At 37.8% G+C, this 25,198-nt stretch overlaps 1 protein-coding gene across 20 annotated transcripts in view; it reads right to left on the bottom strand.

Annotated features, from left to right (window-relative positions):
- cacna1aa (calcium channel, voltage-dependent, P/Q type, alpha 1A subunit, a) overlaps positions 1 to 25,198 on the bottom strand; it is a 168,740-nt gene that overhangs the window by 18,773 nt on the left and 124,769 nt on the right. For 6 of the 20 annotated variants that reach the window (XM_049467674.1, XM_049467680.1, XM_049467670.1 and 3 more), the window contains 7 exons: positions 23,475 to 23,571; positions 16,537 to 16,651; positions 13,653 to 13,760; positions 10,338 to 10,441; positions 4,732 to 4,841; positions 4,200 to 4,335; positions 415 to 528 (listed from right to left, as the gene is read on the bottom strand). In XM_049467674.1, the coding sequence (XP_049323631.1) occupies positions 415 to 528; positions 4,200 to 4,335; positions 4,732 to 4,841; positions 10,338 to 10,441; positions 13,653 to 13,760; positions 16,537 to 16,651; positions 23,475 to 23,571 (784 nt within the window). Of the gene's footprint in view, positions 1 to 414; positions 529 to 4,199; positions 4,336 to 4,731; positions 4,842 to 10,337; positions 10,442 to 13,652; positions 13,761 to 16,536; positions 16,652 to 22,579; positions 22,677 to 23,474; positions 23,572 to 25,198 lie in introns of all 20 variants that reach the window. The other 14 variants (XM_049467675.1, XM_049467686.1, XM_049467690.1 and 11 more) reach the window with 9 other exon arrangements.

A 25,198-nucleotide genomic window follows, 5' to 3' on the forward strand; every position in this document is an offset into this window, starting at 1 on the left:
TTAGTGCTTGCAAAAATGTATTCTGAAATACATCTTGTCAAGCACATATGTTTTCAGATTTTTTATAAACTTAAAATGGATATTTTCCCTGGGCCTGATTCTGTATTCTGTAAATTGAGCTGTAAATAGATTATTGTATTGGAAATTCATTCTTGGGTCAATATTATTTCCAGTTCAGCAACTACATAAGGTCAAGATCAACATTTAACACTTAAAAATTAAAGATAATTCTATTATTATTTCAGATTTTCCTTTAGATAAGGGCCATGTCTATCACACACAAAGGCAGAAATGGGAATGTGAGTTGTTCAGGGGAAGAAGAGACAGCGGAGTGACAGACAGCGGGAAAGAAAGGCGGACAGAAGGGAAAGGAGATAGGGAGACAGGGAAAAGTGACAGGATGAAAGTGCTCACTTGGTTGTCTGCTGGGAGTCGAGGCATGGAAGCAGCCCTGCCATGGCCTTCCATCGGCAGGAAGTGCTCAGTGTCCGAGAACCCGTCCCGCCCCATCTCTCTCATCTCTACCGTCTGCAGAAACAGAGGGAGAGCATGTGTGACTGGCCGGGGACAGCAAGCCCGGAGGGGAGGCCAGGAGACAGGCCTGAACCCCGCAGACAGAAGGAGACCTTTCTGAGGAGATGTATAATGTGGCAGGACAGTCCGGCCCCAGCCTCTGCTCTATGCCCTCAGTGCACAGCCTTCTAATAAGAAGAGTTCACCTTATTTACATGCAGGCCATTTTGTTATTTAAGCCAGCAAAGCAACAAAATAAAACATTCAGAACACAAGGACTTCAGTCAGGACAAGGAGTCAGATAAACAGATAAATGGAGTCTATAGCGTATGGCAGCAACTAAACAGGACTCTACTTGATCCTCTGACATCTCCCTGACTTTGATTGTTCTAAATGCCACATAGTTACTTATGGCAAGGAATTAGTGCTAAATAGAACAGCAAACACTGGCCTTCTCCGAGCCTGGGTGTGCTTTCTCCAGGGCTTTGGTTCGTGAATACTGCTTTTGATCCCTGGAGTCTGATGCAGACCGCACTGGGTGTGTAAGCTATCTGAGTCCACGTGTGGTGGTGTGGGTGTGTTTGGTCCAATTAAAACCCCAAGTGGACAGTTATTATTATCTCATTTTGGCACAAATATCGCACTGCTCCTAGATAAAATGCAATCCTGTGCATTATGATTTTCTTTTGAACATTTGTAGCTCCACACAGTGAAAAATGTTTAAGGAGGTTTGTGTGCAATTCTGAAACAAATTCAGCAAATTCAGCAAGTAAATTCTTGTGTATTGTTTTTTAATAAAGAGATCAAGTGAAGTTAAAAAGTAATTTAATAGTTGTTTTGCATTTTATTTTGTTTCGTATTCTGCATGTTGGGTGAGAAAAAGCAAATGGATTACATTTCCATTTTTCCACTATAATTCGGCACTAATTCCTCTCCATAGTTACTTGTGTCATTTAGTAAACAAGTCAATTTGAGCACATGCAGTGAGTTTATCTGGGACTTTCACTAAGACTAACTGTTCTGTTTCCTGGATGCTATCCATATCGATTTTGCAGCCCCTACTGGGCATTTGAGCATTAACATTACATCTTTAATCATGTAGCATGGCAGATCCTAAGTGATAAGTTATTAATCACAAGGTTGAGGCTTTGATCACGCCTCTTTACGCCTCCAAAGTCTGTACCAGGAGAGACCCTGAGCAGTTGTACCATGGCTGACCCTGAGCAGCAGTTGATCACAAGGTTATGGGTTTGATACCCACAATTGCTAAACTAAAACTGTTAAGGCCTTGAGCAAGGCCTTCTACAAAGACTTAAGCATGAAGCACTTAAGACTGACCCTGGCCACTGAGTTAATAATCAGAAACCCAAGGTTGTGGTTTCACCATCCACATCTGCTAGGCTGCCACTGTTGAGGCCTTCTCCTGCAATGCTGTAGCATGGCTGACTATAAACACAAGAGTTAAGGCTCTGAACCTCTCCAGGGATTGTAGCATGGCTGATCCTGGGCACACGTTCATAAGTATGTTACCCATGTTTGCTAAATTGCCACTTTTGAGGCCTTGAGCCAGGCTCTTAACATCTACAGTGACTTTAGATATTGATCACATAGTTGTGGGTTTACTTCCCATGTCTGCTTGGATGCCATTTGTTGCCCTAAACCATCTATTAACCTCTTTAGGAAGGTTGTAGCATGGCTGACCCTGAGCCTTGAGTTATTGATCACAAGGTTGTGGGTTTGCTGAATATGACTGCTAAGCTGCCACTGCTGAGGCTTTGTGCAAGGGTCTGAACCACTAGACGGGTTGTCTCATAACCAAACAGCCTTTCCAAACTGATATATACTTTTAATAAGCTGTTGTGAAATTATAAAAATCTGCAAATGCAGTGTTTGTTATCTACGATGACCATGGATTTCAGACAAATAATTTAAATTAAGAACTACTAACGCAGTTCTAAAATTCTTAAATAATATAGTAATTACCCTTTATATTGCCATTCTGTATAATATGCAACTTGGCCACCATGTAAATAAGGTGAATGCTCTTGTTTGGTCAGATACAAGAGTCAAGATTTTAGGAGACTGCAGTTCATAAATCAGAGGGCAGTGTATAATACTGTTAGCATTGCAACCACTCACAAGCATTCACTTAGTCCCTTCCACAATGACACATACACACAATATGGGTGTAAAAATGCATAGATATATTTTTAAATCAGTTTTAATTAAGTAATTAAACGTACTTAATATATAACATTATAAAACAAGCTTTGCTAATTGTGGCCAAAATACTAAATATAGTATATTGCTAAAATATAAAAACAATATATTGTATGTTTTATGGTCTATATTTCAAAACTGTGTAAGCATTGCCTTTTGTATTCCTTTTTGTATACACATATACATATTTGTATTCAGTAACAATAGGAAACTGTAGGGAAAACTGAAATTTCAGAATATACTGAATCATGCTGAGGTCAAATATACAAGATTTACACCCCAAACAGACAGACACACAAATAAACAAACAAACACACACACTGATGAGTGGTAGTTGGTCCCAGTGTCATAAACAAGTCCTAAAAGTTAGCAGAGCTGGGTGGGAGTGCCTTTGAAGGTCCAGTGGGGTTCAAACATCCCCTCCCAGACAGCAGAGCATGGATGAGCTTATGGGATGGGATGAGTTTTGTTTGTTTCTTTTTCTTTTTTTTCTGTCAGAGGCAGACACAGAGAAACTGGAAGAAAAACAGGAACGATCAGAAGAGAGCGAATGGCTGGGTTTCAAAGTGAAGGATGGTCCACAGTGTCCAGACTCAGTAACTGTCTGCTGAATGTACATGGAGGGAGGGCAGACAGACTGAACCATCAGGGCTATGGTACTCCAGCAATATATAATACCCACCACGAACACACTGGAAACAGCCCCGTGGGCCAGCACTGCAGGAAAGAGCTAGAATTTTCTTTTATATTCTTAATGTCCCAAAAATCTGAAGTGCATGCATATGTGGAGCTGCAGGAAATAATAAAGTCCCGTGGAGGCGATGAAAATCCTGCTGTTGCGTAAGTGTTGAAAAAAAGAAATGAAAAGTGAACTCCCATCATAAGATGTGTAACTTTTTCTATCAATCATGGATATAACTGTTACGTATATCAAACCTAGGTACCATTCAGCAAGGTAGCATGTGGTTCAACATAGTCCTAATATATATTCGTCTTTGGCCATGCAATTCTTTACAATCTGTCCCTTACAGTGTTACAGGGTTAATTGAACACTGGTAAACTTATTGTGTAATTTATTTTAAATTTTTTGGTTTATCATTGTATAAAAGAAGCCCCATGCTGCCTTTATTGTTGGTATTGATTTATATTATGTGTACAATATTTTTCAAAAGAAGTTAGAAGTATAAATAACTATAAAACTAAGGGTGTTGTTAGTTATCTAGGTGCATCCTAAGTCATGATATTTTACCATTTGATAAACATTTGATTAAATATATTGTTTACCTTAGATTTAACATAACATTAAGCTTAAATAAATTAAAAGTTAAGAGAAATAACCTACCTGTTGTTGAACTCTCAAAATCTGGCCCAATATTTGATGCACCAGTCTGAACCAAGTGAAACTCTGAAGTGTTACTGTTTATTGTAGTAGTCTTGAGTGTCTGAGAATGAGAAAGCTGTGGTACCTGTGAGGTGGAGCGGTTCTCATTTGTGTCGTCTGGGGGTGGACCCTCAGGGCTCCAGCTTCCAGCTTTCTGAGACATCTCCTGAGCTCTGGCTGTGACCCAGGACTGGCTCTCCGGGATGCCTCCATCCACCGCTCTAAAACACACACACACACATATGTGTATACACACACACACACGCACACACACACACACACATAATCGTATCTTCATTCTAAATTTAACTAAGCACATAGGTAAGATCCTCCTATTGAAAAATTACTGCATGGATGATTATGTTTTAGCTAGCAACAAGTTATTCAACCCTAACTGATGCAGTGAGTAGCTTCTCATGCTTAATAGTGAAAGTAAGAGCATTTCCACGTGGAGAATGGCTTCTTAAATGTGCCTTTAAGATGAATGTAAGATTAAAAAGCACTTAGAGCTTTAAAGAGGATACATTGTAGGATACAATGTGTTAACAAACTGTAACATCAGTTTTTGAAAGAAACGCATAAGAAAAAAACATATAAGAACATAACGCTTTACTTACAGGGTGTTGGCAGGGTCCGTCTGCTGTTCAGGAAGGCTGTTGAGTCCCTGTCCCGCGTCCTGGGTTGGGGACGGTGGATCCAGGCGCTGAAACATTAATGGCGTTCGATTCTGTGTAAGATACAACATGGCCTACAGCTGGTATCAGGCAAGCTGATGGGAAAATGGGGGTGGGAAGGAAAGGACGGGATACGAAGCATCCCGGGTGCAAATGAGCGGGGCTCCATCGGCAACAGCAGACAAGTCAGATCGGTCAGCCAGGAGGCATTCCAGGATTTGGAGGCTGGTGGTTTAATGAATGAATCTTCTGAGCTGAGCATTCGGGAGGATGCCAATGGTACCATGCTGAGAATTCATTTACTCTGGTTCATCCCAGTAAATGAATAGCCCCAGTAACTAGTCAGGTGCTAAAATGATGCACTGCTGCAGTACACACAAGTCTTCTAGTCACTTCTAATATCTGTAGCTGCTCAAATTGGGTGACAGTAAAATATGTATTATATTCACTCAAAGCAACTTATAAAAAAAAAGTTAAATAAATAAGCTTTAGACCTATCACTTAATGAGCAACCTATGTAATTCAACCACAAGAGCACAGACTTCTAACAACACAATTATCAATGGTGTTTAATTACTGTTCATTTTTCTGTTTCTGTTCAATGAATTTAAAGGTTTAACCTTAAAGCAACCAGGTAAATCCAAAACAATTATTAGCAGTAGTGACTATGAAATAAACATGGCTTACACATTAAGTTGCTGCTTAATTATATATATATACAAAGGTCACCCAACATGAGCAGCTACTTAAAAAGCAACTAACTGGTTTCATGTTAAAGTATGCAGCATCAGTTAAAAATAAAAACTAGGCACTAAATAATCAAGATAAAAATGGTATGGCAATAAATCACATCTACACAATTTTCCACCTACCCCAAATGTGGTGAACCAGCCAAGACATGACTCACATTTTGCTTCTTTCTATAGAGATCTGCCTATTTAACTCATGAACTGGATGCAATTAATTGACTTTAGTACCCTGTTATGAACATCAGTCAGAGACGCATGCTGTAAATACTGTATGGGCCCTATCTTAGTGATCTATAGGCGAGGCTTTAACAGAGTCAGATGTGCTTTGACTTTGGTGAATTGCTACTTTAACAGGGCAGTTCTTTTGCACTTCTTAGCAGAGGAAACTGAACTGCACGTTCACGCTGTAAAGGTGTGCAAGCAGGTAATTTATGGGAACTATAGGAATGTTATTTTATTGTGTGTTCTGTTTAGTGAATGTAAAAGTCAGGTTTGCACACTTAAGAGCATCTGTATGTGTGTAACAAGCAGGGGTGTATGTGCTAAGTGTATGTGCCAGACCACCACGCCCATCGATGTACATATATTAGTAAAATCCATTGCTTTTTTTAATGGCACGGGTGCAAAGAATGAAAACAGACGTTGTTGATGTGGTGCAAGATATCAATGAGCATCGCAATGCGATATGTAGATCATGTTTAGAATACTAGTTAACAGCCAAACTCTCAGCTAGTTTTAACCTGTCCTGTCTGACAGCTCCAGGTCTAACCTAAAGAACAAACCCAAACACGTCTTTTTAGATTTCGGACATCTGGGGTAAGTGGAACCATCTCTTAAAACCATCTCTTAATACAATCAATTAGCAAGTGCACATATCAGAACTGTGGATTGAGCAAAAGTTGAAGGACCAGAAAAGGAACATGTCTCAGGCTTAGTATCATTAGGTTAAACAGGAGATCAACTGGAAGAAGCTGAATAGGTTTGTTGGTTTACATCAAGTTATTCTATGCCATCCACTTAAAAACATCAAGAGTTGGGCTGGGGTGAGATGAGAAATCCCAACACTTGAGCAAAGACACCCATGTCTCAGGTTTAGTTCAGATGTTGTTGATTTGCTTCATTTGCAAAGACTAGAGCTGTAATTTTAGACGATATTAGCACTTAGTAATGTATTAACTATTTTAATCATTGATCAAGAAATTGCAATTTTGGAAACTGACATTTAGTCACTGCTGATTCATCAAAACATTCAGTCTAACTCAGTTACTTTCAATCCAGTTATTAACTTTATGCAACAGCTGTAAATTAGACAGTTATTTGTCTACAGGTGTAGACAACTATCAAGGCCATGGGTGTCTGGGGCTTTTAAGTGAGTGTATAGCAAAATATCACAAAGGAGAGCAACAGTACAGAGGGTGCTGAAGGCCCATGTTGCATCACATGTTTACACTGTTATAGCATTTAAAATGCTGTGATAACATTTAAGTGGTTATTTAAAGGGGACCAGTCACACAGTCAAATGATCAGTTATCAAAGGCATTATCAATTATTCTACAAATCTCTAGAACTGTAATAATGTTTTTCTTTTTCTAGCTTAGCCCACAGCCCACTCGTTCACTAGGACTCCATCTACAACTTGCATGGTGAGGACAACCACATGCCTCATCCAGTACAGTAGAATTCAGCCCCAAACAATTATTTTTAACTGCTCCAAACGAATCTCATAAAGTACATCGATATACATATATATATTTACAACTATTATACACCCTAAGACATTTTTAACATTTGCACAAATACACGTGATACATTATGTACATATATATGAATTGACAATGAGTTGCCATTCACTAGTAGATCAGTCTTGCTATGTACATACCACCCATACACACATACCCAAAAGGTAATATTGTGAAAACAGTGATGTTAAAGCTACACTTACGTTGCTGCTTTACTGAACCTTTTAAAAACAAATGAATAGACGGAAACTCTGTGAGACATTATAATACAGTTAGGATTATGGTTAGGTTATGTTTAGGTTACGGTTTATGTTTAAATAAGATTAAGGGTTTGGTTTAGATAATGGTTAGGTTACATTTAGGTTAAGTTTAGGTTTAGATTTAGGTGTTGTTTCAGGTAATAATTACATTGGTTGCTTTTTCACATTTTCTGTTCAAATTGTTTGATATTTGTTTGTCTGGGTTGTGAGAGTAATTTGTGAGTACACATTGTCCAAATCCTGAAATAATCATTTAGTCACATATGTAGGAATTTCTCTTGAGACCACGCTGGCCTGTCAAACTAAATTACAAGGTAGCCAACGCACTCTGTGGAAAGTGCCGGATCTCCAGCTCTGATACATCAGCCTGTACCAGCCTGAAGCACAATTGGAGTGATGAAGAGAGATAACACTAAGTTTGAGAAAGCATAGCCAATTGGCTGCTGATGGTGAAGCAGCATTACCACAAACTTATGCCACTTGGGCCATAGGGTCAGCGTCCTTATTCTGCTGAGCCAATCACAGTCCTATTGACATTGTGCTGTACAGTTCTAGAGATAAAAAACTGTTTTATTCTGGTATTTATTGTATATTTATTCTTATAGCAATTAAACAATAATTAACTGCACTGTACATGGTTTGTTTTTATGGCTTAAATGATGAAGTAAGATTTTTTCCAAAATCTAGACCTTCTGACATGTGACTGGTCCACTTTAACACTGTCAAAGGTCAGAACTTTCAGTTTATCTAACATTTGTGCCCCCTCTTAGAACCGTGTTCTATAAATGAGAGTCTGCACCGTCCCAGATAGCAAATACATCATGGCCCACTTGTAGCCCAGACCTTTGGGTGCTGGAAGCCACTATAGGCTACAGTTAGTCCAGCTTCAATCCAGAATTGAAATGGCACACAAATAATTAATAAACAAAAGTTGGATGTAAGCCCTATGTGGCCTTGTGTTTAAATATTAGGCATTGGTGTTAGCATAAGTGACCTGATTTCAATGTGCCTTAGCTGGGCTATATTGTTCCAGACAGTTCTGGTATCAGGGATCTAACGGTTGCATTCAAAACAATCTGAATTGCCATTTCTTGTTGGGCTTTTACATGAGAAATAGATAGAATGCCTGAAAACATCACAAACTAGCTTAGTCTCAGCTAAAATATACAGAAAATTCTCAATATCTCACTTTCATAACATTATATTTTTCAATTTTCTTTTGTTTACTTCATATGTGGTCTGTTTGGAAAGTCTTCTGAGGTTTGTGCTGTAGGTATCACATCTCTAAATCATAAAAACTGTTTGATTGTGTTCAGGTTGTCACTGTCAACCGTTATGTTTATCATATTAAGAATCTGCCACTTGGAGAACAATGACATTTCACTGGTCTACTGGATCACTGTGGAAGAACTGAATATACCATTTGGTGATATGTCATAATTTGGAAACTGGTATAACCTAGTACCTGCCTGAGCTTATTTATTCACTCAAGAATTGATGTGACCAGGATGCCTTCAAATGGATCTTATTCAAATTCAAAGTTCTTCATCTGCCACTGGCTGCAACACAAGCCCAAATCATGATTTAGAGAGATGTTCTTTCATGAAATGCTGAACCATGTTTTTTTCTCCAAATGTACTTTTGATAATTGCAGCAAGAACTGTTTCCCAAATGCATCTTTCTTAGTTTCTTAAAAACTAAAAGTAATTGTAATATCTTTTGGTAACCATTAAGGTCATATTTGTGTAGGTGTTAATGCACTGAAGTGCACTGCCACTCTAAAACTGTTAAGTTAAACAGGCTTTTTTATTTTGTCTTTTGAGCAATCCTATAAGTAGTTCTCTCTGAAAGCTTTCAGATCTCAAATTGATGTCACCTATTCCTGTTATCTGATTTCTAAAATCACTCTGCCATCTTCTTAAAATCTTTTCACTTTTAGGGCGCAGCAAAAGTGTACTTTATTAGTCTACGCTTTATTCACAGTATTATCATATGATTCTGCACTAGTAAAGCTTTTTACTCTACAGAACAGTTTTAGGCAGTGCACCCTAGTTGGGGAAACTCGCATATTTCCAACTGGCTCTTTGGACCATGTATTTGCATTTTGGGGGGGGGGGGTCAATAACACTGATCGTCAGTGTGTAGTCATTTCCTCCAAGGGACTACCTTCTCTTAGATATACATGTACACATTTTGCATTGGTTGATGATCTCGATGTTGAAGGCTGTTTGCTAACCACCCACACGCTCATGCACAATGTAAAATTATGCCATTGGAAAAAGCCTCTGTCATTGTTATACTGTTATGAGTCTGAAATATGAGTTGGCCCTAATATACAGTATAAAAATAAAAGCAACTTTTTAAAATAAAAATTAAGGACTTTTAAAAATTACGATAAACAGTTGGAAACCCTAATGCAATTTAAAAAAATAAAAAAAAATATTTTAAAAGCTAATATTTAGTGCTTATTTGCACTTTAAGTACTTTACAATCAACATTTGAGTTTTAGGTAGGCTTCAAATACAAAACACTCAATGTAAAATAATGATTATTTTTCTGCTATAATCTTTTAAAATTTGAAGGCAACCAGGTCACTCACTCTTCTAAGCTAACCCAACCACTCATTGTTGTTCATTGTTTCACAGTGTAGCTGCAAAATGAATGGCACACAGATAAAAACACAGCAGAGTCACGATGCCAAATGCAGAGTATGGGGTCGGACTGGTGAGAAAGAGAGTGAGAGCAGTAAGCAGTCAGAGACAGAGTAAAAGAGAGAGAGAGAGAGCGTGAGGTTAGAATACCTGCTCATCTCGAAGAGCCTGGGTCCGCTTGGCTTTGCTTTGCCGGTAATACTCCATGATCATCATGGCAGCGTAGATTTTACCCACCGTCAGGTCTGTCGCTGCTGAGAAAAGGACAAGTTACCCTGCACGATTAGACGAGGGGAGATGGACCCTGAGCGAGGAAGGGGGGAGGGCATGGGTGTATACAACATTCATGCATACACAAGACACACACACACACACACACACCCTGTTCTTTCCTCACACACACACACTCACACACCCACTTGCACTCACACTCAATATGCACACGTGGACACACAAAGAGCAAATGGTCTTTTCACAAACTGGTTAAAAATTCCTTCATTGTCATCACTATCATTGTACATTATGTACTACTATTTTACTACTATACACTTTACATAACAGTTCTCATTTATATTGTTAATGATAGTTATCATTGATTAAAACATACTGTTTTACGTGAGACTTATACATACTACGTACTTTTATTATTATTTATTTTTTCTTTACATTACCATTTGTACCCACCAGATCCTTTATTCTTTTTTCTATCTGTAGGTCACACGTGACAATATGCAGACTGAAGTCCATTTCATAATGTAGATCAGATACATACAGAAAACCAATCAGACTGTGTTGCCACTGTTTGGCCTTCCAAGGCGGAATTTTTCATCAAATCAGTGTGAATTGAATTGAATTGTCTATGCTCCACCCACAAATCTTCTCTATGTCCAACTTAATAAATAACTGGTTTTAATTCTGAAAGTGAGAAGCCGAGCGATTCTTATAAATTGGCATTTATTCAACAACTATTTAGCCTATTCACCAATGCTTTTTTACAAAATCATGTTACATTTTCATACTTCTGTACTGTTAAACCACACCAAAGACTTTTAGGTGACTAAGATTTTAAAAGAAAAACTAATTTGAAACACTGAATACTTTAATATATAAGGAAGACAGATCTATTAAAATATATTTGAAGTCACGTCTTTGAAACTATTTCAGAAAGATAAAACCATACTTTTTACACATTCTTCATCACTATATTGAGTAGAAAATAATTTTCTAGAACGGAATAGCAAAATAAATAAATTAAGCAACCATAAACCGCATAAGATTGATTGGACACGCTATGCTAGTATTCTAGCATACCTAACTACATGAACAACAATTAATTTGCTTTGATGTTAATGATTATATTACAAATCTGATCTCTCCTATCAGAGTCAGATGTGCATTTATGGGAGGAGCCTAGGTCAATTTAGCTTCGGAACGTGAAACAGGGCGAAAACAGTCCGTCTCCAACAGGCAGGTTGTACCTTGTCCACACTGTGAAACGTTCAAGAGCCCTCAAACGTCAGCTTTATTTTTACTAACACATGCAGTAGAAAATTAAAGGCATGTTCATAAGCCATGTTGACTGCAGCTCTGTTTGGACAAATTATAATCCTCCACACCCAAAAACAGTGGAGGACAAATTTGTGCTATTGTTAAATTCTATGCTTGTCATGCTTCTTTTCTTAATTATCATAAGAAGTTATGATACAAAAAAACTAAATATCATAACCATGCCTTACATTCAAAAGTGTTATCTATTCTAAATCATGCTTTGTGCAAATTCAGTCCTTAAATCATAGTTAGAACTATAATCATTGTGACTTTGCCACAGGCGTTACAGCATAACAGCAAAGTCACCTGCTCGTCTCATGCTTCGACTGTACAGGCTTTACCTGAAGGTCAGGAGGCCTCGTGCTTTGTCGGGTATATTGTTGAGTGTAAATGTTAAATGGTTAGCTAATGAAACCCTGGAGTGAAAAGACGTCTATAGAGAGCTGGTCTATAGTGAAGCACCCTCTGATCGGAGGCACTGGGAGGTGAGAGCCAGTTAGGGAGTCTGAATGTGAACCTGAGTGGTTGTGCATGATAAGTATGTGCTGGTGTATGAAGCCATTCTGATTTGTTTATATGTGTATCATTATAAATCATGAATGTATTACATATTATTAATATCAATCATATTACATGAAATATCCAATCTCTGGGTAGCTGGGCTGGGGCTGGCACTCCCTTTCCCCTATCAAACAATCAGTGCAATGCTAGCCAGTGCAGGTATCTGTTAGCTGATGCAACAGAACTTAAGTGTTTAGTGTTCTTCTCCAAGCGCATTCAGCTATCCAATGATGTTTAAATTAGCAGCATGCTCTCTTCAGCTCTCATGTGACACAGAGAAAGAACATGCTTGCAGCATTGTTAGCATTGTGCGATAGGGGAAGTCCTAATTAGCGGGAATTGGAAGTTACTATATTGGCAGGAAAGTCTGGAAAGTGAAAAACGTCAGAAATTCAAGGCAGCATCTTTAGTGTAGTTTGGATGTATGACATGTTCAGTCTTTCTTAAATCTACAATTAATTAGTGGGCTTAATGCAGGACATCTATGTTATATCTATGATTGTACTTAAATGGAAACATTTGGGCTTCTGTTTATTTGTACATATTTATAGTAAAGCAAATATTGTGATGTGATCCTTAATGTATTATTTCTGTCACATGTTTGGGGACACTTTGATTTTCAAGCAAGACAAACACTGTAACACTGTAATGTGCTATTCCTTGGGGTACATTTTTGCACATAAATTACTGTGCAAATGTTTTTGACAGCTGAGAAAATTTGAATGAAAAAGCTTGAAATTCATTTAGCTATATTTTTTACCAGCAAAACAGATGTCCATAGGGAAATTAATTAGAAAGGGTGTCCACAAAATATGGAGATAAAATCTACTAGTTACTTTATTATGAATATGAAAACAGCTAAAACTTGAATAAGTTGAATTAGTTAAAGATCTGTGTAGACCTACAATATACTACTTTTGACAAAAATTGGATGGCCAATATTTGAGTGCATTCCTAATAAACCAAGATCAGATATGAAACTTGGTAGCATATCTTTGTAGCATATCTTGAAAATAGAACACTATGCTCTGTTTTCTGTCAACATCACTCTTTGATGATAAGCTGCATTAAAAGCAAAATGTCCCCAGATGTGTAGTGGAGGGGCAGTGGCTGCACTTTCATCAGGGGTCCGCAGAATCAGTAGCATGTTTCTAGCGTAATGAGAGTAAGCTAGCAGTGTGTAGGTCATATGCAGTGCAGTGGAGGAGTGTGTCTGAGTGTGCTGAGGTTTGTGCCAGACAGCGTGGCTCATCAGAGGGTGCAGAGCGGTGACTGGGCTGAGAGAAGCTTCCTCTGGTGGCGAGAGTGAAGAAAAACCCGTAAACACACACACGCACAAACCTCTGGGCAACTTACACTTGTGCGGAGTGACCAGCAGGTCCAGCGTTTTCTGGGAGAGATTCGGCCAAATCGCCATCATCTCTTTCCTCAGCTCAGCGTCCATCTGATGCTTATCAACACCGCCTACACACACACAAACACACACACACACACACACACACACATACATATTTACATACATACACATAACCCCAGACATGCACACACATCCAAAGACCAAATAAAAAAATATAACAATAGATAATCCCACCAAACACACACACACACACACATACAAAAACAATATGTATAAACATTTATATCAAGATTACAGAGTAAAAAACCCATAAATAAACACACAAACACACGCATGCACACGCAAACACAAGCACACACGCACGAAGAAGAAGAAATATATATTAACAACAAGTCTTTTTATATAGCGTTGAAACAGTTAATCAACATTATATCACAAAAATGTAAATAAATTTAAATTATTATTTGCTATTTTTACTATGTATTAAACTTTATTCATTATGGTCTTTATTAGAACATAGAAGTCTATTCTGTGAAAATGACTTTAGTGTAATGCACAATAATCACTTTGTTACCACCATGTTACAGAAATGATGGAAAAGAAATGATATATAAATATACAAATACAATGAAATGCTATGAGGTAGCAGTATGTTGTAATCTTGCGAATGAACACTGGCCAGCAAGCTCATGATGAGGTGATGTGAATTATCAGAGTTTGTGCAGGTACTATAACAGGTGCATTATAGTGCTGTTCAGGCACCAACTCTGGTAACATTTCTTTGAACCACACATGTGTCACATGTGTCTTGGGAATACATCATAAAAGGCATTACCCCCCACAGTGGACAACACAGTAGGTGGTAATGATCGTGGATGGTGGCAGCTGGCTAAAATTGTCCATATAAAGACAAGCGACTCATACAATAAAATTCATACAATAGTTTAGTTGATTAGCATTTTGTTGCTAAAAAGATTAAGCTAACACCAGCCAACCTTGAATGTTTATGTAATAAACATTTCAGGTCTTTTATATGTCCTACTCATTACTAATTAAAGACTGAACAACATTGTTATTGGTGGTATAAACAACAGATAAACAGGGTGATTGCGCAAAAAAACAAGTGTTTACTGTGCATTATTGAAACTAATACAATCTTTAGTTCATAATAAATACAGGCTTAATGCATAGTGAATACATCATTTTTAAATGTACAATCCAGCTTTTACTATTCATTTTATTATCCCAGACATTTTTTTCAGACAGGTTAAGTCAGACATACACTGTGTGATTTTAGCCTACTTTCAAACTCAGTGTGGTCATAGCCAACTGAATATCACGAGCAGTCCAAAGTTTAGCTCAGTAGGTTTCCTTTTGTGAGAAGGGAAGAGATGCCTGATTAACTGCCCGAAGTAAGCAGTCGGAGAACCACAGGGGCTCATGCAACAATCCTGTTATAATGGTGGGTTTCTGGGGTTAGTTAATGTTAAAAAGACAAAGCAGTTGTGTTATATCTGTTTTTGTGTGGCAACCAATGGTGATGGTTGTCTCTTTTGGTTTGTGGTCAACGTGGACAAGGCACACAAGAGGGTTATTATATTAGCATTTGTCACTATCTGATGATGCTATTTCACCACACTATACATTGCAGGCTCTATCTGTACAAAGTGCACAGTTTAAATTTCAGCAAAGGCAAGATTTCCAAAATCGCACAGTGTATGTCTGACTTTAGGCAAGGCTTAAGGTAGAGACATGAGGAATAGAGTCCTGTTGCCCTGTGTTCAAAGGTAGTTCTTATCTTTATTATTTACTGTTATCTTTCTTTAAACCTTATGGTAAACAAAAATGTTTCAAATGGATGTGTATCACTGTAATTCTGAGGAGCTGAAATATGAATATTGCTACACATTGTGCACAGCAGTGTTAAGTGGTTTTGTCAAGAGCTCCTTTTGATTTGGCTTAAACAAACTGGGGTATCCTCAGAGTTTTAAAAAATATAATGTCTGTCATTATTTACCAGCAGATTTTGTATTTCTTCCTTAAAATACTAAATTAAATCCTAAAAGCAGCCAGAAGCCTTGTATTTAATGTGAGGTCAAATCTGAGATGTGAAACTGAATGGTACTAAAAATTATCAGACGGAGACCATCGCTGAGTTTATTGAAGAACAGCAGTTAATTTTGCCTGTTCGTTTAAAAAAAAAATGAAGGAAAAAAACAGTGGGATTTCTTTTACTTGATAACTATGCAGATCTGCTTTTTTCTGGCTGGCCTCACAGTACTCATAAAGACAATATTGAAAATATCCTATGAACGCTCTGTTTCTAGCCATCTTTTACATTCTCTCGAGACATTGCACTTCTGTAATGTACGATGGCCAAGATAAACTAGGCTGAATAATTATGTCCTAGGCAAATACGTACACACATTTTATGTGTCCTTTTTACTCTTACACAAGTGTACTACTAAAAATGACTAATATTATTATTGTTATCTATAAGTTTACTCTACACAGTACTGAGCAAAGACATTTTGTGAAAAAATGTAGGGCTAATAAGACTTAATATCAATGTATAAAATATCACTATATATCAATGTATAAAATATGGTGTGTTTGTTATAATATTTGCAACAAACTGAATTATAACTACTGTATCATGATTCATATCGTATCACCAGATTCTTGTCAGCACACAGGCCTTTGTTGCAATATTCATGCTTTTTCCATATAAAATAAAAACAACATACATTTTTTAAGAACTTGTTTTTGAAACATTTTTGTTTGCATATATATCCCTTATTTGGGCACGATGTTGACCGATGACAATGGAGAGCCACACAGAGGAATAGACAAGGAGAGAAGGTTGAAAAAGGGTTGCCAAACCTTCCCCACCCTTGGCGATCTTGATGTCCAAAGCAGTGCGGATTAAGGCCATGAGGGTGGAATTAAAGTGCACTGTGTTGTCGTCGGCAACCGGCAGATCCATGCGCAGCAGTCTCTGTGGAGAGCCAATCAGATTAGGTCAGAGGAAGAAGTGCTGCACTGAGAGCGTGCGTACACGTTATCTGAACCTCCGAGTGGGATGTGTGTGTGTGTGTATTGGGTTTTGTGTGTAAAGGTGAGAAGTTAAAGGGGAAAGGTAGAGGAGTTAGAGAGGGACAGGGGCAGGGGGAGCTCGATGACTGTTACAGTTACTCCAGATTATTATAGATGGTTTGTTTTAGGCTGAATGCAGCCTAAAGAGCATTATTAGTATCTATGAACTGTGAAGGTTTAAAATCGCATCATGATGCATCAATATAAAGGTTGAAATTGAGTTATAAATGTTAGAATTAACGTAAATTGATTAAATAATTTAATTAGAAAGAATTATAGAATTAGAAGGCCAACACAAGAACATACATGTTAAATACAGAAGGGTGTGAAAATGCATCATGATGTTAATGTTAAAACGATAAGATGAATGCTAGAATTAAGATTTCTCAATAATACAAATGTAGTAAATATACATTATTATACCAATTCATTGATATGCCTAAGCAAGTGAGATATAAATTTGTATAGTACTAAGTTAATTTCTTTTAATGCCATATTTTATGGTTATATATTTTAAGAATTTAGGCTGCTAGTCTAGTCTAGTCTAGTCTCTCCAAAATATTAATTTTGATTATAGTGGCAGTCAAATGTTTGGACACACATACTCATAAAATACACAAAAAAAAAAAAAACACAACACAACACACAAACTCTCTTAAAAATTTGAATTCCTTATTGTTAAAAGTTCTACATATTACGCTTACCGTTCTATTCAAATAGCTATAAAAGTAGCTACATGGGATGCTTATCTAATATTTTAGTGCAGATATTGAGGAGAAAACTAATTCTATTTTTTTTATTTTAATTATGGGAGTTATGTTTTTCCATTATATACATTCTAACATTACCACTCTATGGGCTGCTGAATGGCCTGTAGTGTTTTGGCCCCAGTAATTGCCACTTGCAGTGTAATGGGGAAAATCGCTGCTGTACAACACTGCTAACAAATTTTATTCATTAAAGACCTGCCTTTAGTTTAAATTCAAAAGATTATTACAACATTGAAAATATATTAATTTATAAAGAGTCCAAACATTTGTCTGCTCTCCTGAAATAAAACTTAAATTAAATTAAGAATACAATTAGGCAGTTACTTATATTCATATGAGAAATTGTTAAATGCTCTGGTGCAGTTACAGTACATACTGTAAATCGACATATCCATTATCCCTTTATTAGACTGTCTTAATTGTAGGCTACTCACGTTTGTAATAGCTCTTTAATACTCGATGACCCATATTTCTTTTACAGCGCTCCTGAGATTTTCAATCTAATCACTATCTTAAACATCTGTAGTATATGGTGGATTACTATAGAAATTAATTTCAGAGTGTATCTATTTAAATCCTGTACACTGGCTTATATACACTCCACTTATATAACTGCACAATTCTCATATTGTACATAAGTTTTAGAGACCCTAAAATAGAACTCTGAAGGACTCACAAAATACATGATACCAAATAATGAATTGTATATTTTGCATTAATTACGGATTTAATAACAGAATAATAAATCTAAGCTTAAGTAGTTTATATAACAACAGAATTGAGTAGACCTAAAATCCTTTTACAATAGAAGTCAATAAGCATTAGTTTGAAAATCACAGGAGTTTTCCACTACTCTCGCAGGCCAGCTATCAGTCAAAGAGCTTTCCCTGTAGGAGGTTCACCCAATAAAACCCAGAGCCGTGAATGAACCAACTGATCAAAACAGTGAGTGGCATCTTTTTGGGAGTGTTTTGCTGTATGGTCCATCCACCTGAGGCCCTGACTTACACACACACACATCGTTCTGATGTTAATGTGAAAGGCCGACTGGCGTAGCGACCACAGCCCCTGGGGTCTACACCAATTGTTTGTTTTCCATGCAGGCATCAGTGACCCACAGTGACCCAACCCAACCCACCAATACACACACACATGCACCCGCCCTCACAAACCCGAGCGTGCAACATGCAGCGTGTCCAACATGCGTATACAGCAAGCAGCAGTGCAGCCGAACACTGAAAGCATTGTCCGTTCGGTTCATTCTAGCTCATTCATTTTGATTTTAGTACTCGTCTTTGAGACTCAATCAGATGGGCTTCTGGGTAAAAGAAAAGCTTGATCCAGATTCTCTGGTCTCTCAGTGCAAAAAAAGGAAGAAAAAAAGAAAAATGGGTGCAGGCTATTGGGTTAGATCAGAGCAGCATTCTCCAGAAAAGAAAGGAAGAAGAAAAAGAAAAACAAGGACGGAAGAACAAGAAAAGGCTTTGTGAGTCGTTTTTGTGAAGAAGGATGAGCTAAGATTGAGGGTCCGGTTAGCTTGGATTAAGCTGGAGGTTACGGATTAATATTTTAGAGGATCGGGAACAAAAGCCACTGCCTATGGAAAAAGGACAAGTGGTGGAAGAGCAGGGCAAAATGTGTGCAGGGCAGGAAACGATTGAGAGGGAAGTAGAGGACGTGTGAGGAATGAGAAGTTGGCGAAGTGAGGAGACAGGAAGGGTGATGGGGCAAATGTGTGAAAGGTTGGCTGACTTAAGAAGACATGGTTGGGTTTTAATGAACAAAAGAGAAGAACATAGGAGGCAGCGCTATCGCATGTGCTGGTTTCCTTTAACAGTGTGACTGTATGGGTTTTACCTGCTGAATGAAAGAAAATGGTAGTGCTGTTGCTTTTACTGCCACCAACAGCAAGAGCTGCAGTGAGGAGAAATTGAACAGTCTGAGAGGAGGTGAAAGTTTAGATTTATAAGGGGGTCTGCTTAACAGTTCTTATTTAATTATTTTACTGTTTTAGCATAGCCTGGTCAGATTTACAATTTTACCATAGCTTGCTTACATTTTACTGTAGATGGCTTTTATTTTGTGTTTTAATGTAGCATAATTTTCTCATATCTTACTCTATGGCATAGCTTGCTCATTCCATTTGTACTTAATTTACCTTGAATGTCAAATATAGGAGCTGGAATTACCTCACAGCTAACTGTGAATACACTGTATTATACTACTGCTTTTACTACTACTACTTCAGGTGTGGTGCAGGCATTTTAGTTAAAATGTCCTACTTCCTACATACTATTTTAAAGGGAATGCAGAATAAATTGTTAAATTTCAGCTCACAGTTTGTATTTTAGCAATGCTTAGCTGATAAAATACTAGCTCAGCTGACTCATTTTTATTGCTTTAGCATAGCTGGTTTATAATTTTTGTTACATCTAACATTTTAACTTTCTCACACTATACAATTTAGTATAGTTTTCTTATATTTTGTAGCATAGCTTTATATATCTGACATTTTAGTGTAACTTTCTCATATTTTTAGCATAGCTTTCTCACACCATACAGTTAGCATTTTAGCATAGCCAAATGTCACATTTTTTAGCATAACTTTCAAACAGCTAACATCTTAGCATAGCTTTCTCATATTTTTTGCATAACTTTTCTACCTTTAACAATAGTAATTTTTGTTTCCTCCTCATATTGATTCCATGAGGTGAGAAGTTCAGGATGATTCAGACTGAAGATTGTTTGTAGAAGTAAATGTAGTGAAGAATTTGAAAGCGAAAGGAAATGATGCCAGGAGTAAATTAACAAAATGACAGAGATAAAAATATAAAGTAAAACAAGAGAACAGTTAAAAAGACAGAAAACCCAAAGAAGTAGAGAGAAAGAAGAGCAATTGATCCCAAGGGCATAGTGATTGTTCTTTAAGTCCTAGAACTGAAACATCCTAAGCTGCTAGTTTTTGTCGTAAGCTATGTTTTAGAATAATATATTGTATGATAATGTCATACTTCCAATTCACTGTTATTTAATTAATACAGTATATTCCTTTTCCTTTGGAACTTTTATAATGGTGAAATTTTGCCAAGCTGCTCTAGGTCTTTTGTTACTTAAAAAAAAACCTAGCAGTGATTTAAGGACAATGTGTATCTCTTACTCTAGTGTACATTTCTCACATCCTTTATTTTAGTATAGTTTTCTTACACCATACCTTTTAACATAATCTATTCATATCTTACATTTTGCGCAGCTTTCTTAAATCTTGACATTTTGTTATAGCTTTTCAAAAGTGACATTTTATCAGAATTTATAAAGATTTGATAGAATTTTCCTTTAGTTAAACGTAGCTAAATTCAAAACATTTAATAATTATGCCACAGTTTGTGGAACGTAAGAGACAGATTTGGGTCTCTGAGTATAAAAAGGACAAAAAACGGGATGCAGTGAGATATAACTAAGAAAGAAAAAAAGAGACAGGAAGATTTGTGACCCTAGTAGTTACAGAGAGTGAGGCGTTCTCCTGTTTGCTGGAGCCTGCCAGGGTGCATGTGTGTATGGGGTGAAGAGCAGAGGGCACGAGGGGATGGCTGTGCCCCAAGTGGTGGGCCATGCAAAAGGGCGAAACAGAATGCAAAGAGGAGGGGCCGGAAACAGATTAGAACTGCATTGACAGAAGGAAAAGTCAGAGTGAAAACATTGGATCTAGGGATTAAAATTAGACTTTAGGCCACAAAACTGATCCATATTAGGAAGGCTATGCTATCGCTAAGATACCTAAGTCCTTTATCTGCCCAGTTAAGTGAGAAGAATACTTTGCTTTGTGTATGCTGTGTGTGTAAGTTTGTCTGTAAAAAGAAAGGAGAGAGACAGAGAGCTGGTCCGCAGACAAAAAAAGGCCAGAGTTCCTCGGACAGCATCATCCACAGGGCTGAGGGACGCGGAGGACTGAATCCTTTAGGCCTTCCCACCACTGCTGCACACGCACACTGTGGCTGTGAACATGGGTATGTGAGTACACTGCTGTATGTTGTGTTGTGAAAAGATGTGTGACATTCCTTTGGTACCCTTAAGTAACACATTATATACTTTTGTGTGACTATATTAGAAGGTATAACCAGATCTTTAAATCAAATTTCCTTGCAAGGATATTCCTTGTAGAGTAACTGAAATTCCAACACATTTAATAATACCAAATGTAGTTGTGGATATATTCCAGTTTGGAAATTGTATCTGTAATTTCTGTAGATTTGTTTATCTTTTCGTTCACTATTGCTCAAAAATGGCAAAAATAGCAAAACTGTGTATTTATCTATGGAATTTTCTATTTAGTGAGTAAATGTTTTTTGTGCTCCTCTGAGCAAATAAGTTTCAGTAGATTCAGTACCATATAAAACAAGTGCACCATATTAAAAAAAAAATTAGTATTAATTGTTTGTCAGCTCCGGTGGCATCCCAAATTATTGACTACAGTATAAACACTTACTGCCCAGACGAAGAGCTTTTTCCATGCTAATATTTATAGATGCCTTAAATGTTTGCACATTGCACAGTGTAGGAGAATAATTAATTAGATCAATAGAGTTCAATGTAAAAATAAATAGTACCTATTATTTGATTGGTACATTCATTATGAAATTTGGACACAAAATAAAGATAAACAGCTGCCAGATTTTAATGACGCCAAAAGTAAAAAAACAACAAAAACAGAGAAAGAAGGTTCTTGCCTGACAGAGGCAAAATATATTAATGTGTGTCTATATGCTTATGTTTGCCTGTTTGTGTGTGTATGTACATCCTCGTGCGGTGCAAAAGAGCTGAGAAGGTCCGTCCGTTCCCGCTTCCCTGTGGATCGGCCTGGCTAACACCTAACAACCCCCTCCCCCACCACCAAAACCACCATCACCACCGAATCACAACAGCAGTTGCCTCACATCAGAGAGAACGAAGGAGGGCGAAAAGAAAGAAAGAGAGTGGGAGGACGAGAAAAAAAAAGAGGAAGGAAGGAAACACCAACAGGTTTACGACACACAGCGCTGGCCGCTCGGAGTTAGACCCTCTACCTTGTAGGCAACCCGTGCAGGGCACTTCTTCCCCAGGCCTAAAGGTGGCGACATTTGTCTGAGCATGTCATACATATCCCTGTAACTGATCCTGCCACTGGGCAACCGAAAAAAAATAAAATAAACGAAAAAAAATACAACCACATTGGATGCATGTGGTGGGGTGGGGGTGGGGATGGGTTGGATGACAAATCGAAAGGGAAGAGAAGGAGGGGGAAAGGGTGTGGGAGAGGAGAACAGAAAGTAAAAATCAAACAAAACAAAAAAACAACAAAAAAGAAGGTTATTTGGGCCAGTGAAGGAAAGAGGCAGTATTGGCTCAGGTTGACGACTGGTCAAGTGACAGAAGGAGACAAGAAGAGAAAGAACGGAGGAGAAAAGGAGCTCTAGCTAAGCTAATCTCGGCGCTAAACTGACGTTCTATGCAAACAGTTGGGGCTAGGGGGGTGGGGTTTTGAGGTTGGGGAGGGGTCAGGTTGCATAGAAGTGCAGGATGGTAACGGTTGGCGCTTTGTCAATGCAGTTTCTGTCCCCCTCCCCCCAGAACAATGCACGCTACCATGTCGGCTAGGCCTAGCAAAAGCAAAACCAACAAAATGTGTAAATAAAAATAAAATTAAAAAGTCAAAATGGCAGATCTTCTTTTTCTTTAAGATCTATAGTTTTTTCCCTTGTTAATCCCCCATGCTTTTTTCATGAGTGTCTGCATTGTCCTGCACATTCTCTTTGTCATATCAGAATGCAAGTCAAAATGGTGAGTGTACAAAAACAAAACAAAAAATGCTGTCAAAAAAAGGGACTAAAAAACGAAAAAAAAGAGAAAGAAAAGCGACATTCATTCCATTCTTGGATGCTTATAGCAGGTGCTATTAGGTGTTTTTAGTGGAAGTCAAACCTTGCAGGCCACCCTATGAGGACATTTCTTTCCTAAGCCCAGAGGGGGGTCGATTACTCGCAATAAACTGTACATATCCTTATAATGAATGCGCCCGCTGCAAGAAGAATACAGGGAAGTTAGAGCACGCAAATGCAGAAACAGAGACAGTCAGAGAGGAAGAAGAGCACAATATTTTACACACAGGAAAAGAACAAGATTTACACACACTTAAACACACATTTAGTTCATTTGCAAGTCACCCATTTGAGCTGCTGGTGGCGATTGGCTGTTATCTGTGTTATTTTCTCCAAGCTTTATGTTGTATTTGTAAATGTCTTATATTTATGGTGTTTCTTACTTACAGCCCCTTGAAACAATGAGATATTCTTGGAAATTTAAATATATACCATGTTTGTAAAGTAGAAGAGGAAACCCTTTCTACTGCTTGATTTTAAAGGTGCCTTAGAATGCAAAACTGTTTTTACCTTAGAACAGCTGATTAATGAGTTTGGTACAAAGACGTGAACTTTGGATACTGCAGACTCTTCTATCCATCCTACCTAGCTAAAGCTGCGAGGCAACAAAACGCAATAGCCAATGAAACTAGCAAGCTAGGCAAAAAGATAACACTTGCTAACAGGCTACAATGTTATCAGATAGCTAATCATACACTGTGCTGGGAGAATGCAGAGAGGAGGACAACACTTAGCAAGTAAAAACACAATTACAATGTTCTTCTTAAAGTACAAAAACTAGTCTATGCTGTGGTGTGCTTTGATTGGTTAGGATAGGCTATACTATATGAGACATTACAGTGAGGTAAACCAGCCAATAAAAGCTGAACTTTCCACCAGCCATTTTCTACCAAAGCAAATAAATGAGTAAAGTTTTTTATTTAAAATAACAGGGTGGTAAACTGGTATTTGTCACCCCAACCACACAAAGTCACAAAGTATTAATGCCTCAAAAAACAAGTTAAAATACCTAATATTGCATTCTAAGTCACCTTTAAAAAATGCTGAAATGCCTCTTTGGTCAGTGATCAATCATAATAGTTCTGTCCAACTCTTATTTTACCGTAATTTACTGCAAAACAACAACAATAATACTAAACATTAAAGGGTTTCTAAACTCTTGCTTTTTGTTTTTTCTCTAAATCGTCTTTCTTTCTTTCACCTCTAGCCTATTTTCTCGTCTCTGAGGTTTGGTCTCCTGCAGCAGGCGGGTGACAGGCACTGGAATGCAGATACCAAGAAACTTAGCGTGTTCCGTGGAGGAAGTTGAGGGAGATCGGCACAGTAAGTTTTGCTGGCAGTATGCAGTATTCCAGAGATGGGGGTGGGGATGGGGGTTTGATAGGGAGTGAAAGGGGTTCTACACTGTTTCACAGGACGGGGGTACGAAAGTAGGAGTTGGGGATGGATGGATCGCAGAAAAGATCCATGATTCCCTCTCTCCAGCAGGGGGCGTCTCTGATCTGGCTGGTTGGGTTGGACTTAAGGCTTGGCCTAAGAGTGTCTCCACACCAGTGGCTCAAAAAAAGACGGCATCCAACGAGGAGAAACATGGGCAGTAGGTTCTGTGTGCTTTACAACTGAAGTTCTTCACACTGGTCCTGCAGAACCCTCTATTGCATTGTTTCCTAATGCTAAGACACTGGGTTAAAATCATCATCTAATTATAGAGCTCTTTCTGAAATAAAGTTAGAGCTTAACATTTTTTTTACAAAATAAAAAAAGAAA

The sequence above is a fragment of the Astyanax mexicanus genome, chromosome 19 (genome assembly GCF_023375975.1).
Source record: "Astyanax mexicanus isolate ESR-SI-001 chromosome 19, AstMex3_surface, whole genome shotgun sequence".
Lineage (NCBI taxonomy): Eukaryota > Metazoa > Chordata > Actinopteri > Characiformes > Acestrorhamphidae > Astyanax > Astyanax mexicanus.